This window comes from Lithobates pipiens, unplaced genomic scaffold (genome assembly GCF_037356315.1).
Source record: "Lithobates pipiens isolate NorthernLeopardFrog02 unplaced genomic scaffold, aLitPip1_a1.2 Scaffold_28, whole genome shotgun sequence".
NCBI lineage: Eukaryota > Metazoa > Chordata > Amphibia > Anura > Ranidae > Lithobates > Lithobates pipiens.
The window spans coordinates 84,787,560-84,807,511 of record NW_027507789.1 but is presented as its reverse complement, the minus strand read 5'-3'; the positions used below and the strand labels follow the sequence as shown (position 1 = coordinate 84,807,511).

Genomic DNA, 19,952 nt, shown 5'->3' with positions numbered 1-19,952 from the left:
ATGATATATTGCTCACACATGCTATGGGCATAAGTGAAATTACACCCCAAAATAAATTCTGCTTCTCCTGAGTACGGGGATACCACATGTGGGGGACTTTTTGGGAGCCTAGCCACGTACGGGACCCCGAAAACCAAGCACTGCCTTCAGGATTTAAATATAAAACGCTACCAAATAAAACTGTTAGTGATTGCAGGGATCAGGCCTGACTCTACGAACGCTGCAGTTGTGTTTAGTGTTTTGTAAGTGACAGTGATCGATCAATACTGCACTTGATATTGATCTGTTCAGACACTATACCACTACGGGAGGTGTATGCTTTGTGCGTGGGTGTTAGCGGTACTGGCACTAACTTAGCGCTGCCTGGGGCGACGCAGACCCTATCTCACCCTAAAACCTAATTGATATTACCCGCCAGGTGATCAGGGGGTTAAACCTTTATTGGGTAATAAATGGTGGGTGCCCTGATGCTATAAAAAGCAAACTAACCTTAGTCACCTGTAACACTTATATGGTGATCACTGGTGAAAGGGTTAACTAGGGGCAATCGGGGGTTAAATCCTTTATTAGGTAGTATATGGGGGTCCCTGACGCTATATAAAAACCTGACGGGGAACCTAAATAACTAACCAGCGTCACCAGTGACACACATACGGTGATCGCTGGTGAAAGGGTTAACGCTAGGGGCCATCAGGGGGTTAAAACCTTTGGTAGTATATGGGGGTACCTAACGCTATAAAAACCTGGAGGTGAACCTAAAAAATAACTAGCTACCTAGCGGCACCAGTGACACTAATGTATTGATCAGAAAAACGTTCGCTTAGTGACACTGGCATAAGGGGGTGAGAGGGTTAACTCTAGGGGCAATCAGGGGGTTAAACCTTTATTAGGGTTGGTAGGGGGCTACCCTGGACCTGACACTTTTTACAGTTACAACTGACACTAAATGCAGTGATCAGTAAATAAATGATCACTGCAATCAGTGACACTGGCGCCGGGGGGACATCGGGGGCTGACAGTGTGCCTATGTGTACCTTCATGTCAGTGTAGTGTTGGTGCACTTACTATGTGTTCTCTCCTCGCAGTCCGGTCAAAAAGACCGCCCGAGGAGAGTGACATCACTTCTTCCTGCCTGTGGTTACACTACACAGGCAGGGGAAGCTTCTCATTCGCCAGGAGCGATCGAGAGGGGATGGCCAGTAATCAATGGCCATCCCCTCATCCCGGATCGCTCCTGAAGCGAAACGGACCACCGCAGCCAGCGGGAGGGGCTCCGATGGGACCCCCCACCCGCTGGAAGGCAGGCACATACGGGTATGTGCTTGTGCCCGTCCATGCCATTCTGCCGACGTATTATTACATGCGGCGATCCTTAAGTGATTAAGTATGCCTATGCTCTGTGTTATAAATATTGTATCTTTATTTTGACAACTTTTTGTAAACACACATTTTTCAAAACCAGTGGCAAAAAAATTACATATTTTCAAAAACTCATTGCCTCTTAGAAAATACCATATGGTGTTTGCTTTCCAATCTGCGGCTATTTTGTGTTTGCGTTTTTCATTTTCCTGTGCTCCAGGGCCTTTCAAATGTGGTAAGTAGTCAGGAAATTAGATCTGTAATATAAATGCGTAATTTGTTTATGCTCTTTTTTTTCTTTAAAGCCGAAACGTGCTATTTGGATTTTGGGCCTCTATGTGGCTAGGCTGTGAGTCTCTCACATGTGGCATCCCCTTACTCGGGATGAGTAGCAGAATGTGTTTTTGAATGTAATTGCAAAACATTTATTTACCGTATTGGCGTATAACAAGCACTTTCTCCCCCTAAAATCAGGGGGAAATCGGGGGTACGTGTTATACGCCGATCCCCCACTGTTGCTACCCCTTTTTGCCGTTCTCTGTGGCTTCCGGGTATTCTGGGCTATCTTCGGCCGTTCTTGGGTATTTTCGGACACACTCGGCCGTTGTCAGTGGCTTTCGGAAAGCCGAAAGCAGCCAAGAACGGCCGAGTGTGGCCGAAAATAGCCGAGAACGGCCGAGTGCGGCCGAAAATACCCAAAAGCCACCGAGATACACAGGACATCCGCTCTGTATCTCGGCTGTGCAATTTTTAAACAAACACTGACAAGGCTGCGATGCAAGGCTGCAAATGACACTGATGAGGCTGCATTGATGGGCATTTAAATTTCATTTTTTTTTTCCCCTTTAAACTTACCTCATTTTTTTTTCTTTTACATTCCCTCCTAAACTTGGGGTGCGTGTTATACGCCTGTAAATTAATTTTCCCCAAAAATCCACCATGCCTCTTACTAAATCCCTTAGGCCTCTGCTTTCCAAAAAGGGGTTATAAGGGGATAAAATTGGTACTGTCCTGGCATTTTAGAACCTCAAGAAATGATATACAATCAGTACATCAGATTGATCAGTTTTCAATTACAGTATCACTTGCCTAATCTGTTTCCCTGTACCTGTTTTATGAAATACAATAACTATTGAAACAGAGAAAATGTAAAGTAATCTGAGTGGCGCCTGTGCCGAGCAGCAGACCTCCTGTTTTCACAGTGTAGCAGGCCAGCCGCTCATTACTGGACCGAGAAGCTAGTGGAGATCAATGGCGTAGAGGTGTCAATTACAGTGATTGTCAACTTCTGGAGGGATTCCATATCTATTGTATGTGCATAGTTACATTGATCCAAATTGTAACAATGTAACTATATAAAATATCCAAACCTGGAGTTCTTCTTTAAGATGGTGCATGACCACTGCCTCAGGTTCCTGTTTCAGGGTGGCTTCTTTCTCTTGCAGCATCCTATGGAGCTACCCTTGCCAGCAGGGACTAGAGTTGTGTCTCCCTACTCTGTGTGCATCAATAGAAACACCCAGCCCCATAGCCTAGGATGGCAAGGCACTTCCCTGCTCCTCCCTCTCCAAGCTAACAGATTTGAGACTGCGCTGACCACTCTTAACTCTGTGAAGACCCAAATTTCAGGGAAGTACCACTAGGAGCAGGAACCAGCAGAATTGAAGTTGTAGACTGCAAGTGTTGGAATTTTAACAAATGATTTACTGGGAATGTGTTTTTTTTTTTTTTCCTCAATGTGTCAAGCTAAAAACCTAATGGTTTGATACTACGTTAAAGTGGTTGTAAACCCTCCCCCCTACAACTTTCTCCTAGTATTGTTGTAATCCTTGTTGTTCTTTAGACTGATGTCACTGAGCATGCCCAGATCTCCCCTGATTTACGGCACACTCTGTCTTATCTATCTGTTATCAGGACTTCCTACGGCACACAGCACTGAACTCCCAGCAGGCTGCTAATCGCTCAGAGCTTCCTTCAACACCATGTGACCATATGACCTCAAAGTGTAAACCAGGGAATGGGACAGCAGTACTGCAGTATTATCAGTTTGATAATTACTTATTATAATGGACTAAATGAAAAGAAGCATCAGAGTGGGAGAGTTTACTTCCTCTTTAACCCCCCCCCCCCCGGTCTATTATTCAACCACATTAGTACAGGATCTTTCTTGGTTTTTCTTGTTCAGTTTTTGTTTTCCTTTTTATTGCAAAAAGACAATACAAACATGACATTTCTCTAATTATTATTTCTGTTTTTATTCCTTTTAAGGTGACTCTCCATAATGTCCGTCTTTCGTTCAGGTGTTCTGGTCCTAACCTCTCCCCTCTCTGCGTTGTCTGTGAGATTGGCACCCATTTTAGCTTCTGCAGCAAAGATTGTCCAAGACACTCTTTATGTTCACCTCCAACCAGGACTCCTGCTTACTGGCTCATCTCAACCCAGCTCCACCTGCATTCCAGCCACTAACGAAGTCTGCAAGCTCATTTCTAAACTATATTCGGATGCAGATGTCCATTCTAACCTGGATGTTCGTGTGCTGTTAACCAATATTAAAAACAAAAGTAACAGCCAGCAGATCTTCTCTTCTGTGCAGAACCTCTCCCACCCTCCAGAAGTGGTTCTCACAGATTTTCAGACAATTGATGGTGGACAGTACAACCCTGCCAAGCAGCAACTGGAGCGCTATGCAACAAACTGTTATAGTTGTCATCCAAACTTGATATCAATATTACTATATCCAGATTATGAACAAGCAGATTATTGTAATCCTGAAGAACTAGACAGTGGAGGAACGCTACTGCAGTGTCACAGTGATGTTGTGGTGGGCGGAACATTTGATAGGTTGCACAGTGCTCATAAAATCCTATTGAGCGTTTGTGCTTTGCTGGCTGATAGGCGTCTTCTCATCGGTGTTGCTGACCATGAGCTTTTGGACAGTAAGTAAAATCTTCATTGTGTTCACCTGGTCCTAGTTAGACATATCTTTTATCTGATGCAAGGAAACCTCTAAAAGTCACACATTTTCCAAGCAATCACAGAGCACTATATGGCAAAGCAATTTTATTGTATGCAAACGCTATTTTTTCTCGTTCTTTACATTTCAGATTTTTTTTTTTCCTGCATAGTTTTGGAATTTATATAAATGTGTGAGTGATTTATGTATATATTATAGAGATGCACCGAAATTTCGGCTGCCGAAACAGAGAAAAATGGGCGAAAATGGGGTGGGGCTCCACCACCGGCCCTGCCCATTACTGGGGTGTAGTATAGCACAGAAAGGGGAGAGCTGCTGCCGCCTGTTTTATTACGGTGCTGGAAACATCACAGATTTCATTTCAATAGCTGTGTGTTCTCTGCCGTGCGTGCCGTCACATACAGCCCCTCCCCCTTGTCCGGGCACTTTGATAGACGGATCACCCGCCCCAGGATTGGACAGGCGATCTGTCTATCAAAGTTCCCCGGACAAGGGGAAGGGGCTGTATATGAGGGCGCGCACGGCAGGGAACACACAGCTATTGAAATGAAAGCTGTGATGTTCCCAGCACTGTAATCAAACAGGTGGCGAGACTGGCTGCACTGGGGACACACAGGAAGGCTAGACTGGCTGCACTGGGGACACGAGTAAGGCTGGGCTGGCTGCCCTGGAGAGGCATGGGTAAGGCTGGGATGGCTGCCCTGGAGAGGCACGGGTAAGGCTGGGCTGGCTGCCCTGGAGAGGCACGGGTAAGGCTGGGCTGGCTGCCCTGGAGAGGCACGGGTAAGGCTGGGCTGGCTGCCCTGGAGAGGCACGGGTAAGGCTGGGCTGGCTGTCCTGGAGAGGAATGGGAAGGCTAATCTGGCTGCGCTGGGGACGCGCAGGCAGGCTGGTCTGGCTGCGCTGGGGACGCGCAGGCAGGCTGGTCTGGCTGCGCTGGGGACGCGCAGGCAGGCTGGTCTGGCTGCGCTGGGGACGCGCAGGCAGGCTGGTCTGGCTGCGCTGGGGACACAGGTTGGCTGCATCTGATGGGCACTTGTGAGGCTGCATTGATCTCCTGAACCATGTCCTCAGTCTCTGACCATCTCCTGTACCATGTCCTCAGTCTCTGACCATCTCCTGTACCCAGGGCTCAAGTCCTGCGGGAACGCATGGTAACAGAGTTCCTGTACGTTTTCCACAACAGGAAGCAGCCGCGTCCCTCGCAATAGTAAGTGCCGCACACCAGGGGTGGACTGACCATTCAGGCATTGCGTGTAGGGGGCCTCATGACAGCTTCCTATTCTATCTACCTGTCAATCACAGCTAGCTGATGGGTAGATCAGGTCCCTGCTGATAATAGATTGTATTTAGTCAGACCTCTTGTGATGCGCTCCTCCCCACCGGCCCCTCCTGATTTTCTCTCTCGTCTCCCCCAGTCTCCTGCATACTTGCTCTGTGTGTCCTGCTGAATCCCCCCTCCTCCTATCTTCAGTGCCATATGATGAGAGAACCCAGAGGAGGAGCACAGCTATTCTGCTCACAGGACATGCAGGGAGAGAGGTGAGCTGAGGGAGGAACATCAGTTTGAGGTGGTAAGCTGAGCACAATACCTGGCAAAGTTTAATGCCAGGAGGGTAGTCTATGTGGAAATATGTGAAGGTTTGGAATAGCAGCGTGTGTGTTGGAGCCCTGCAGAGTTTGTAGCCCCCCCAAGCTAACATACATCGCCTAAGCAGGAACATATCACTATCTCCCTAAGCATTCTGTCCAGATAATGTGCAGTTAATTTATGACCTTTCCGTTTAACCCTGTGTTATCCAAACTCTGTTCAATGAAAAGTGTACACTCGCCACAAACACTATATACAAAATAACATTCCCCAATAAACATCAGAACATGATGTTCACATTTGCATGGAAGCACAATTGAATGAATGCTGATTATTCAGAGAATTACCGTATTTATGTTTATTGAGGATAGTTGTGTTTTTTTTGTTTTTTTGTTTTTTTGTTACTAACTTTTTTTTCCTAACAGTTAAGCTTCATACACCCAATATGAAAATTGGATGAAAAATAGCACTTTTTAAGTGTTTGTGCATATGAGCGTATCATATTTATTTTTTATTTTTTTTGGTGGGGGAGTGGATCTTGGGTGGGAGTTCCCACACTTTTTTCCCCAGGACTTGACCCCTGCCTGTACCATGTCTCCAGTCTCTGACCATCTCCTGTATAAAAATATTTTTTTAAAAAGTCATTTTTGGTTTCGGTTTTCAGCCTAGTGTGTTTTTCATTTTCGGTATTGGTTTCGGCACCAAAAAACCCAGTGTACTCCTAATAACAACATATATATATATATATATAATTTATTATATATACACACAGTGCCTTGCAAAAGTATTCGGCCCCCTTTGAACTTTTTAACCTTTTGCCACATTTCAGGCTTCAAACATAAAGATATAACATTTAAATTTTTTGTGAAGAGTCACCAACAAGTGGGACACAATTGTGAAGTGGAACGAAAGCTATTGGATATTTTAAACTTTTTTTAGCAAATAAAAAACTGAAAAGTGGTGCGTGCAAAATTATTCGGCCCCTTTACTTTCAGTGCAGCAAACTCGCTCCAGAAGTTCAGCGAGGATCTCTGAATGATCCAATGTTGTCCTAAATGACTGATGGTGATAAATAGAATCCACCTGTATGTAATCAAGTCTCTGTATAAATGCACCTGCTCTGTGATAGTCTCAGGGTTCTATTGAAAGCGCAGAGAGCATCATTAAGACCAAGGAACACACCAGGCAGGTCCGTAATACTGTTGTGGAGAAGTTTAAAGCCGGATTTGGATACAAAAAGATTTCGCAAGCTTTAAACATCCCAAGGAGCACTGTGCAAGCGATCATTTTGAAATGGAAGGAGTAGCAGACAACTGCAAATCTACCAAGACCTGGCCGTCCCTCTAAACTTTCAGCTCAGACAAGGAGAAGACTGATCAGAGATGCAGCCAAGAGGCCCATGATCACTCTGGATGAACTGGGACCCTTACTTTTTAACATCTTTATAAATTATATTGGGTCTGGGATCAAAAGTAACATTTCTGTCTTTGCAGATGACACCAAGATATGCAGTGGAATAACGTCCTTACAGGATGTCTCCAATTTACAAGCCGACCTCAATACACTGTCTAATTGGGCGACTATGTGACAGATGAGGTTTAATGTTGATAAATGTAAAGTTATGCACTTGGGGGCTAAGAATATGCATGCATCATACATGCTAGGGGGAGTACAACTGGGGGAATCCATAGTGGAGAAGGATCTGGGGGTTTTGGTAGACCATAAGCTTAATAACAACATGCAATGCCAAGCTGCTGTTTCCAAAGCGAGCAAAGTCCTTTCTTGTATTAAGAGAGGTATGGACTCCAGAGAGATATAATTTTGCCCCTGTTCAAATCATTAGTAAGACCTCACCTGGAATATGCAGTTCAGTTTTGGGCACCAGTTCTCAAAAAGGATATCGGGGAACTGGAGAAAGTGCAGAGAAGGGCAACCAAACTGATAAGAGGCATGGAGGAGCTCAGCTATGAGGAGAGATTAGAGGAACTAAATGTATTCACTCTTAAGAAGAGGAGAATAAGGGGGGATATGATCAACATGTTCAAATATATTACGGGTCCATATAGTGAACTTGGTGTTGAGTTGTTCTCTGTACGGTCAACCCAGAGGACACAGGGGCACTCTTTATGTCTAGAGGAAAAGAGATTTCATCTTCAAGTACAGAAAGGTTTCTTCACAGTTAGAGCTGTGAAAATGTGGAATAGACTCCCGCCAGAGGTGGTTCTGGCCAGCTCAGTAGATTGCTTTAAGAAAGGCCTGGATACTTTCCTGATGGTACATAATATAACTAGGTACTAACATAGGTAAAGTTGATTCAGGGAAAATCCGATCGCCTCTTGGGGGATCAGGAAGGAATTTTTTTCCCCTGCTGTAGCAAATTGGAGCATGCTCTGCTGGGTTTTTTTTTCGCCTTCCTCTGGATCAATTGTGGGCATAAAATTGGGTATTTGGATTGTACGATTATTTTTTATTTTATTTATTTGTTTTTAAGGTTGAACTGGATGGACTTGTGTCTTTTTTCAACCTGACTAACTATGTAACTGCAGAGAGCTACAGCTGAGGTGGGAGAGTCTGTCCATAGGACAACAATCAGTCGTACACTGCACAAATCTGGTCTTTATGGAAGAGTGGCAAGAAGAAAGCCATTTCTCAAAGATATCCATAAAAAGTCTTGTCTAAAGTTTGCCACAAGCCACCTGGGAGACACACCAAACATGTGGAAGAAGGTGCTCTGGTCAGATGAAACCAAAATCCAACTTTTTGCCCACAATGCAAAACTATATGTTTGGCATAAAAGCAATACAGCTCATCACCCTCAACACACCATCCCCACTGTCAAACATGGTGGTGGCAGCATCATGGTTTGGGCCTGCTTTTCCTCAGCAGGGACAGGGAAGATAGTTAAAATTGAGGGGAAGATGGATGCAGCCAAATACAGGACCATTCTGGATGAAAACCTGTTGGAGTCTGCAAAAGACCTGAAACTGGGACAGAGATTTATCTTCCAACAAGACAATGATCCCAAACATACATCAAAATCTACAAAGGAATGGTTCACAAATAAATGTATCCATGTTTAGAATGGCCAAGTCAAAGTCCAGACCTGAATCCAATTGAGAATCTGTGGAAAGAGCTGAAAACTGCTGTTCACAAACGCTCTCCATCCAACCTCACTGAGCTCGAGCTGTTTTGCAAGGAAGAATGTGCAAGAATTTCAGTCTCTCGATGTGCAAAACTGATAGAGACATACCCCAAGCGACTTGCAGCTGTAATCGCAGCAAAAGGTGGCTCTACAAAGTATTAACGCAAGGGAGCCGAATAATTTTGCACGCCCCACTTTTCATTTTTTTATTAGTTAAAAAAGTTTCAAAAATCCAATAGATTTCGTTCCACTTCACAATTGTGTCCCACTTGTTGGTAATTCACAAAAAATGAAAATTTTATATCTTTGTTTGAAGCCTGAAATGTGGCAAAAGGTTGAAAAGTTCAAGGGGGCCGAATACTTTCGTAAGGCACTGTATGTATGTGTGTATATGTGTGTGTGTGTGTGTGTGTGTGTGTATATATATATATATATATATATGTGTGTGTGTGTATATGTGTATGTATGTATATATATATATATGTGTGTGTGTGTGTGTATATGTATATGTATGTATATATGTATGTATGTATGTATATATGTGGGGGGTTATGGTGTGGGCTTGTTTTTCAGGGGTTGGGGTTGGGCTTGACACCTTAGTTCCAGTGAAGGGAACTCTTAACCACTTCAGGACCGCCGTATTGCCATTGTACGTCAGCACAATGGCACAGGCAGGCACAATCACGTAGATGTACGTGATTGCCTTCCAGCGGGTGGGGGGTCCAATCGGACCCCCTCCCGCTGGATACGACGGTCCGATTCGGTCCAGGAGCGCTCCGTGATGAGGGGATGGCCGTTCGTTTTCGGCCACCCCCTCTGGATCGCTCCTGGCCAATGAGAAGCTTCCTCCCACTGTGTATTGTTTACACAGGAAGGAGGAAGTGATGTCATTCTCCTCGGGGCGGTCTTTTTGACCGGACTACGAGGAGAAGACTAATAGTAAGTGTGCACCAACACTACACTGACATGTAGGTACACACAGGCACACAAACCCCCCCCCCGATCGCCCCCCCTCCCCCCCCCAGTCACAGTGTCACTGATTGCATTGATCATTTCTTTACTGATCAATGCATTCAGTGTCAGTTGTGACAGTAAAAACTGTCAGGACAGTTAGTGTTAGGTCCAGGGTAGCCCCCTATCACCCCCCAATAAAGATTTAACCCCCTGATTGCCCCTAGAGTTAACCCTTTCACCCCCTTTTGCCAGTGTCACTAAGCGATCATTTTTCTGATCGCTGCATGTGTCGCTAGGTAGCTAGTTATTTTTTTAGGTTCACCGCCAGGTTTTTATATCGCTAGGTACCCCGATATACTACCCAATAATGGTTTTTAACCCCTTGATTGCCGCTAGTTAACCCTTTCACCCCCTTTTGCCAGTGTCACTAAGCGATCATTTTTCTGATCGCTGCATGTGTCGCTAGGTAGCTAGTTATTTTTTTAGGTTCACCGCCAGGTTTTTATAGCGCTAGGTACCCCGATATACTACCCAATAATGGTTTTAACCCCCTGATTGCCGCTAGTTAACCCTTTCACCCCCTTTTGCCATTGTCACTAAGCGATCATTTTTCTGATCGCTGCATCAGTGTCGCTAGGTAGCTAGTTATTTTTTTAGGTTCACCGCCAGGTTTTTATAGCGCTAGGTACCCCGATATACTACCCAATAATGGTTTTAACCCCCTGATTGCCGCTAGTTAACCCTTTCACCCCCTTTTGCCATTGTCACTAAGCAATCATTTTTCTGATCGCTGCATGTGTCGCTAGGTAGCTAGTTATTTTTTTAGGTTCACCGCCAGGTTTTTATAGCGCTAGGTACCCCGATATACTACCCAATAATGATTTTAACCCCCTGATTGCTGCTAGTTAACCCTTTCACCCCCTTTCACCAGCGATCACAGTATAAGTGTCACTGGTGACGCTGGTTAGCCAGTTAGTTATTTAGGTTCCCCGTCAGGTTTTTATATAGCGCCAGGGACCCCCATATACTACCTAATAAAAATTTGAACCCCCTGATTGCCCCTAGTTAACCCTTTCACCACTGATCACCGTATAAGTGTTACGGGTGACTCTGGTTAGTTTGTTTTTTATAGCATCAGGGCACCCACCATTTATTACCCAATAAAGGTTTAACCCCCTGATCACCCGGCGGGTGATATCAATTAGGTTTTAGGGTCAGGGTCTGCGTCGCCCCAGGCAGCGCTAGGTTAGTGCAAGTACCGCTAACACCCACACGCAAGGCATACACCTCCCGTAGTGCTATAGAATCTGAACAGATCAATATCTGATCAGATCTATACTAGCGTCCCCAGCAGTTTAGGGTTCCAAAAAAACGCATTGTTAGCGGGATCAGCCCAGATACCTGCTAGCACCTGCGTTTTGCCCCTCTGCCCAGCCCACCCAAGTGCAGTATCGATCGATCACTGTCACTTACAAAACACTAAACACATAACTGCAGCGATCGCAGAGTCAGGCCTGATCCCTGCCATCGCTAACAGGTTTTTTGGTAGCATTTTATATTTAAATCCGGAAGGCAGTGCTTGGTTTTCGGGGTCCCGTACGTGGCTAGGCTCCCAAAAAGTCCCCCACATGTGGTATCCCCGTACTCGGGAGAAGCAGCAGAATTTATTTTGGGGTGTAATTTGACTTCTGCCCATAGCATGTGTGAGCAATATATCATTTAGTGACAACTTTGTGCAAAAAAAAAAAAAGTTTGTAATCTTCCCGCAACTTTTGGCAAAATATAAAATATTTCATGGACTCAACATGCCTCTCAGTAAATAGCTTGGGGTGTCTACTTTCCAAAATGGGGTCATTTGGGGGGGGTTTTGTGCTATTTTGGCATTTTATGGCCTTCGAAACTGTGATAGGTAGTGAGGAGTTAAATCAAAAATTTGCACCCTTAGAAATCCTGAAGGTGGTGATTGGTTTTCGGGGTCCCGTACGCGACTAGACTCCCAAAAAGTCCCACACATGTGGTATCCCCGTACTCAGGAGAAGCAGCAGAATGTATTTTGGGGTGTCATTTCACATATGCCCATAGCATGTGTGAGCAATATATCATTTAGTGACAACTTTGTGCAAAAAAAAAAAAAAGTTTGTAATATTCCCGCAACTTGTGGCAAAATATAAAATATTCCATGGACTCAACATGCATCTCAGTAATTAGCTTGGGGTGTCTACTTTCCAAAATGGGGTCATTTTGGGGGGGTTTTGTGCTATTTTGGCATTTTATGGCCTTCGAAACTGTGATAGGTAGTGAGGAGTTAAATCAAAAATTTGCACCCTTAGAAATCCTGAAGGTGGTGATTGGTTTTCGGGGTGCCGTGCGCGACTAGACTCCCAAAAAGTCCCACACATGTGGTATCCCCATACTCGGGAGAAGTAGCGGAATATATTTTGGGGTGCAATTCCACATATAACCATGGCATGTGTGAGCAATATATCATTTAGTGACAACTTTTTGTAAAAAAAATTTTTTTTATTTTTTTTTTGTCATTATTCAATCCCTTAGGACAAAAAAAATAAATATTCAATGGGCTCAACATACCCATCAGCAATTTCCTTGGGGTGTCTACTTTCCAAAATGGGGTCATTTGGGGGGGATTTGTACTGCCCTGCCATTTTAGCACCTCAAGAAATGAGATAGGCAGTCATAAATTAAAAGCTGTGTAAATTCCAGAAAATGTACTCTAGTTTGTAGACGCTATAACTTTTGCGCAAACCAATAAATATACGCTTATTGACATTTTTTTTTACTAAAGACATGTGGCTGAATAAATTTTGCCCTCAATGTATGACTAAAATTTAGTTTATTCGATTTTTCTTATAACAAAAAGAAGAAAATATCTTTTTTTTTCAAAATTTTCGCTCTTTTTCCATTTATATCGCGAAAAAAAAAAATCGCAGAGGCAATCAAATACCATCAAAAGAAAGCTCTATTTGTGGGAAGAAAAGGACGCAAATTTCGTTTGGGTGCAATATTGCATGACCGCGCAATTACCAGTTAAAGCAGCGCAGTGCGAAAGTGGAAAAAGACCTCTGGTCCTTAAGGTGTTTATTGGTCCGAGGCTGAAGTGGTTAAGGCATCAGCATACCAAGACATTTTGGACTATTTCATGTTCCCAACTTTGTGGTAGTCGCGGGAATGACGTCATCGCGGCTTCGCTGAATGACAGCGCCGGAGCAGCGAGACCCACCGAGAAGATGGATGCGCCAGACTACAGGGGACAGCGGTGACTTCGCTGGCTCCTGTGTCAGGTAAGTGACACATAATGGACTACTATGCAATGCATTGCATAGTAGTCCATTATGTGTCACTTACCTGACACAGGAGCCAGCGAAGTCACCGCTGTCCCCTGTAGTCTGGCGCATCCATCTTCTCGGTGGGTCTCGCTGCTCCGGCGCTGTCATTCAGCGAAGCCGCGATGACGTCATTCCCGCGCATGCGCACAGGAGCCACCACTCGCAGCATATCGCCGTTGACCGCGGCGCGCTCAGTGCGCCGCTGTCTACGGTGCATGCGCCGTAGACAGCGGTGCCTGTTTTTCGGCTAATATCTCCTAAACCGTGTAGGTTTAGGAGATATTTCTTGGACCTACAGGTAAGCCTTAATCTAGGCTCACATGTAGGTCAAAGTTGGTTGTAAGGGTTTACAACCACTTTTAACTACTCATGGGCCACCCGCCATGCATATACGTAGCTACTTTGACATTCTAACCCTGCCATAACCCTGGTATATTTTTGCACAGTGCGCGATCCTCTTTTGCATAAAAGTGGTCCCAGTGGCGGATTCGCCATGAGATCACTTAATTTCTGCCGCTTACCGGAGAGATCAGCAGCTGCAGAAACGAGCCGATCCACTGGAGCGATGGGCAGGAAGTTGAGTAAGGGCAAGATGGCCCCCACTTGGCTCTTTGCCCTTGAAGGAGCAGAGTGATAAACGTCATTTCCACCCTCTGGCCCTTTTTTGTATTTTTTTTTTTTCCGTTTATTTATTTTAAGTGTAAATGTGGGATCTGGGGTCTTTTTTGAACCTAGATCTCATATTTAAAGAGGCCCTGTCCTGATTATTTCCATTACGGGGGAGGTTTACATTCCTTGTAATAGGAATAAAAGTGATCTCAATTTTTTTGGGACAGTGTAAAAATAAATGTAAAAAAATAAAATTAAATTGCTCCGTCCCTCTGAGCTCGCATATGAGGTGTCATCGTGATAGTTGGAGCAAGAGCAATAATTCTAGCACTAGATCTCCTCTGTAACTCTAAACAGGTAACCTGTAAAAAAAATAATTAAAAGCATAGTCTATAGAGCTTTTTAACCACCTCAATACAGTGCACTTACACCCCCTTCCTGACCAAACCAATTTTCATCTTTCAGCTCTCGCACGGTTTGAATGACAATTACTCAGTCATGCAGCACTGTACCCATATGAAACTTGTGTCTTTTTTTCCCTAATCGTCTTTCAGGACCACCACTATGCGAGAGTCTCCTCCTCTTCCTCTGGAAACACTGCGCCAGCCCATAAATTCTCACTTCCCCTGCGGCTCAGATTCCTGCATTTTAAAGAAGGGTCTAGTGCACTCCCAGGGTTGTATCCTGAACTTTGAAGTGACAGTTTTATTTTCTATTTTTTCCTTTGCTTATATTTCAGAAAGCTACAGAAAAAACGAAATCCACGCATAGCTCTAAAAAGAAGTGACTCCTGTAGGGACATATTAGGGGAATCTTGGACAAAGGTGCTGTGTAGTCTGTATAGACTCCCTTGTTAAGGAAAGGGAATCTGAACAGGAGTCAGGACTAGCTCCGGTTCAACCTGCTACTACAGGGGGGACAGAGGTTGCAGGCCCTTCAGGGATGGAAAAGGGACTTCCAGACAGTTCCTCTTCCGATTCCCAGGAGGGTTCAGAGGGGGAGGACCAGGACGGGGTGTCCAGGAAAACCTTCAGATAAAAATTATCCCTGGATGAGGTAGAGGACCTCTTAAAGGTGATTTATACAACCCTTGGTATCCAAGCGGATAAGAAACCCCTGACCCTTCATGACCAAATGTACTTGGATTTGGGGAACAAAAGAGAAGAGTTTTTCCAGTACATGAGTTATTTATGGAAACGGTTAAAAAGGAATGGCAAGATCCTGAGAGAGAGCCCTTCTTTTCTAGATCCCTAAAGAGAAGATTCCCATTTTCAGAGGACTTGGCATCCATTTGGAATAAAAGCCCCAATTTGGATGCCACCTTCTTCCAGGTCTCCAGACACACGGATCTCGCGTTTGAAGACGTGGGGGCCTTGGCAGATGTCATGGACAAAAGGATTGACTCTCTGCTTAAAAAAACGTGGGACTCAGCTATTGGCAATTTAAAGCCAAAAATGGCAGTTACAGTAGTGGCTTCGAATTTAGAGCACTGGATCTCACAGGTCCAACAACATATTGAGGCAGGCACAGATAAGGAAACCCTTCTGTCTTCCTTCCCTACTATGCTGCGAGGTATCGCTTACATAGCAGACGCCTCTGCAGAGTCTGTCCGCATGTTGGGCAGAACAGTGTCTCTAGCAAATTCGGCCAGGAGGGCCCTCTGGCTAAAGACTTGGCCAGGGGACCTGTCTCTCCTCGTAATCCCCGTGCTCCACCTCCTCTGACACGCTAAGCAGCTGCGAGCATTCGACGGGAGGAGAAGATGAGCCGTACCAGATGACACTGAGTCGCAGCAGGCACCAGGAAATCCCCACCTCGGCTCACCTTACATTGCCGCTCCTCAGCCCAGAGAACCCTCGCTACCACCGCACACCTCATATCTGTCCGCCGCCGTCCGCCCCATACCGACACTAGCATGGTTTGTTTTCTGCAGCGGAGGGAGGAGACTGCCCTGGAGAGTGGAAAGTGGTTTACATCTGACTGGACCCGGAGGTAAAAGCGAGAAGCACTCGTTGGTGGTCAAGGTTTGGATAGCAGACGGAAAGGACGCTGGGGGTCAGTTGCGGTATGGGCGAGTGGCATGATTGGCCGGAGAGCTGTTTATTTGAGAGGAGAAGAGGGGTTTATGTAAAGCAACCAGGAAAAGCTAAACCCTTTATAGACTGTTAAGTTCTAGTCGGCCCCATTAATAATCCCACTAAGAACCAAACAAGAGCGAAAGTTGGAGCCAGGAAAATATCCTCCTGTGTTGCATGTTAATACTGTGTTACATGTCCAGTGACCAGCGAACTAGCAGAGTAGGACTGAGTACTGATGGTACCTTTATGTTATGGACAATGCTACAAGGTGCGATGGCCTTTACACTACCTGGTATTAATAATTGACATACAGTGGATCGGGATTAAGTTGATAGCTGGATAGTGAAAGGCAAGATCTGTAAAGCCCTTAATCCTTTACACCTGGTATCACTAGCTATATTGCTTGTGGGGAAGGTTGGGATATCAGCGACCTGAACTGTTGTATTGAGGACAGTGGTACCCCCCCCCCCCCAAGTAGAGGTAGTGTTTTAAGGCATAACCCTGGTGTTCATAACATACTGTCAATATGGGAGTATTAGCTCTGGTGAATAAACAAGGTGTGTAAGTAACAACTAGCTTGACCGGAATTACTTATACTGTGGTGTACATTAATAGCATAACAGCTGTGAAGACCGGATATGTACATCTGGAGTACACCTTAATTGTTCGGAGGAGCATTAGGATTCAAAGTAATAAGAGGAGACACTGCAACAGGACTGTTTGGTGGACTGACGGGGGGAATTGTGGCCTGAGCATGGGACATTATTCACTTTTTCCTTGAGGACTATTTAGAGAGAGTATAGAAGGCCGCATAATAGGGGGGTTTGATTTTCTTTCTCGTTATACAGGTGGGCCATAGGTACAGGACAGATATATAAACATAAGGAGGAGGTATCCTGGAAATGTATCCTGTTTTTTTTTTTTTTTTTTTTTTAGGTCTGGGGTGACGCCGTTCTAGAAAATATAGATCATACTGGGATCGGGAGGAGATTCGGGTGAAAATTCAAGGGCACTAGGGTGGGAGAGAAGAAACGAATGAATGAAATACTTATATAGCGCACAATGCGAACTGAATCGCCTCTAGGCGAATAGAAACCAGAGAGGTACCATAAAGGAGTAAATCCAACATGAGGGGGAAAGCAGTAAAAAACAACTATTCAGAGCTATATGGCCACTAATTCTAGTATAGTGGAAGAAGGGCAGGGGAGCCCTGGAGCAGGAGCTCCGCTACGGTCAAGGCTGAATAGACAGAAAGGAGAAGAGAGTAGGGGAGGGAAAATGGTACAAAGATGGTAGGGCCTCAAAAAGATGAGAAAATCCCACAAGGTAATGTAAAAAAGCAAATGGAACCCCAAGAGGGGAGGTGGGAGCCAGGAACAGAGGGAGGATATTCGGAAGGAAACACTCAGGCTCCATCCCTAGAACAAACCACAAATAAGGGAGATGCTCTCAGAGATGCTCGTAGAAATGGAAACATCCCTGAAAGCAGAAATCGCAGAAGTAAGGGCAGATATTGGTCGGGTCCTTGGGAGAGTCGAGGAGCTGGAAGATAGATTAGATATCCATGATTAAAGGATTGAAGAAATACTTGACCAGGTCCCCTATCAATGGGGGTTCCCAGCTTGTTTGATGGGGAAAAAGGAGGGACGATCTGCGGTTCTGTGCTTTCAGGAAGATCTAAAGGACTTCTGTGAATGTCTAGACATAAATCCGCCCCCATTGTTAGGATGGGGTGAGGAGGAGGGTATCTGCGTGCCAGGGAAAAAAAAAAGGAATAATGATGATGAGGGACGAGAAAGGAGGAATGGAGGAGAAAATGTAACTAATTCCCGGTGCTAAATGAAAGTAAGGATTATGTAGTTTTTCCTTAAAGATGGTGGGGGGCGAGGGGGGGGTAGAGGGGTTGGGGAGGGCCTCGGATGGACCTTGGGTGAAAACCCCAGGGAAACTATGGATTGCAAGCAACGACAAGCAGAGGTCGACCTGGACCATAGGGCAAATGAAAAAAAGGAGTTCTGCCCAGCCTTTCAAGGTGTTTCGTTACAGAATGGGGGGGGGGGGGTAGGGAGGGAGAAAGCGGGGGCGAGGGAGTGTCACAGGGGGAGGGGAAAGTCCGGGAGTGTTTTTTTTTTTTTTTTTCTATTTCTTCCTCCTTCTCTTGTTTTTCTTTTGTGGCCTTGCTCGCTCTTTCCACAGTATCAAATATGGATACCCCTGGGTTTCATTAGATGCTCCAAAACAATAAAAAAATAAAAATGGTCCTAGAAGTAATTTATGGTATTGATTAATGTAATTACATATAGTGTAAGGGGTTTGAATACAAAAAGGAAAAGATACGTGGTAAATAAGGAGCTTAAATTATTGGAAGCAAACATAGTGTGCCTTCAGGAGACACACATAACGCACACATTAGGGATAAAATTAAATTCTTTTCATTTTCCGGTATGGTTTTGTGGGGATACACCTTCCTTGTATTCAAGAGGTATAGCAATTGGATTTAGTAGGACAATGAGGTTTGAAATGGAGGAGTGTACCAGAGGGAAGATACTTGTGTATAAAAGGCAAACTGTTTAACCACTTGCTTACTGGGCACTTAAACCCCCCTCATGCCCAGACCAATTTTCAGCTTTCAGTGCTCTCACACTTTGAATGACAATTACTCAGTCATGCAACACTGTAACCAAATGATTTTTTTGTCCTTTTCTTCATACCAATAGAGCTTTCTTTTGGTGGTATTTGATCACCTTTCGTTTTTTTTCTTTCTGCGCTATAAATAAAAAAAAGACCGAAAATTTTGAAAAAAAATGAATTTTTCTTCGTTTCTGTGATAAAATTTTGCAAATGAGCAATTTTTCTTCATAAATTTTGGCCACAATTTATACTACTACACATCTTTGGTAAAAATAACACAAATTATTGCATATTATATGATCTGTGTGAAATTTATAGAGTCTACAAGCTATGGTGCAAATCATAAAGATTTGAAAAAAAAGATCACATCTAATGTACTAAGGCCTATCTCCATTCTTGAGACCCTAACAAGCCAAGAAAGTACAAATGCCCCCCAAATGACCCCTTTTTGGAAAGTAGACATTGCAATGTATTTAGTAAGAGGCATGGTGAGTTATTTTAAGTTGTCATTTTTTCCCACAATTCTTTGCAAAATTAAGATTTTTTTTTTTCACAATTTTCATTGTAATAGCTTATTTCTCCCACACGGAATGTGCATACCACAAATAACACCCCAAAATACATACTCCTACTCCTCCTGAGTATAACGATACCACATGTGTGAGACTTTTACACAGCCTGACCACATACAGAGGCCTAATTTTAAAGTAGCACCTTCAGACATTCTAGGAGCATAAATTACACATTTCATTTCTGAACCACCTATTACAGTTTTGAAGGCCCTGGAACACCAGGGCAATGGAAACGTCCAGAAAATGACCCCATTTTGTAAAGCTAACACCCCAACGTATAATCTGAGGCATAATGAGTCTTTTCAATGGTTCATTTTTTTTCCAGAAGTTTTTGGAAAATGTGGAAAAAAAATGAAAACGCTTTTTTTTTTTTTTTTTTTTTTTTACACAAAGTTGTCAGTTTATAAGATATTTCCAACGCATAGCATTTACATAGCAAAAATAACACCCCAAAATACATTCTACTACTCCTGAGTATGGCAATACCACATGCGTGAGACGTTTATACAGCCTGGCCACATACAGAGGCGCAACATGCAAGGAACACTGCCGGCGTTCCAGGGACACATAGCCTGCACATACCAAGAATTACACCCCCAAATACATTATGCTGAGCAAAGGGTAAAGAAAAGATTACCTGTGGTTTTAGAAGCGCAGTTGTCCATAGGAGGATATCACTGGTACAGGCAGCAGGCAGG

General features: G+C 44.3%; 1 protein-coding gene across 4 annotated transcripts in view; it reads left to right on the top strand.

The window, feature by feature from the left end:
* Positions 1–19,952, top strand: part of COASY (Coenzyme A synthase) — a 639,852-nt gene that overhangs the window by 114,053 nt on the left and 505,847 nt on the right. For all 4 annotated transcript variants that reach the window (XM_077459443.1, XM_077459444.1, XM_077459445.1 and 1 more), the window contains one exon: positions 3,628–4,295. In XM_077459443.1, coding sequence (XP_077315569.1) covers positions 3,641–4,295 — 655 coding nt within the window. In that variant the 5' untranslated portion in view covers positions 3,628–3,640. The remainder of the gene's footprint in view (positions 1–3,627; positions 4,296–19,952) is intronic.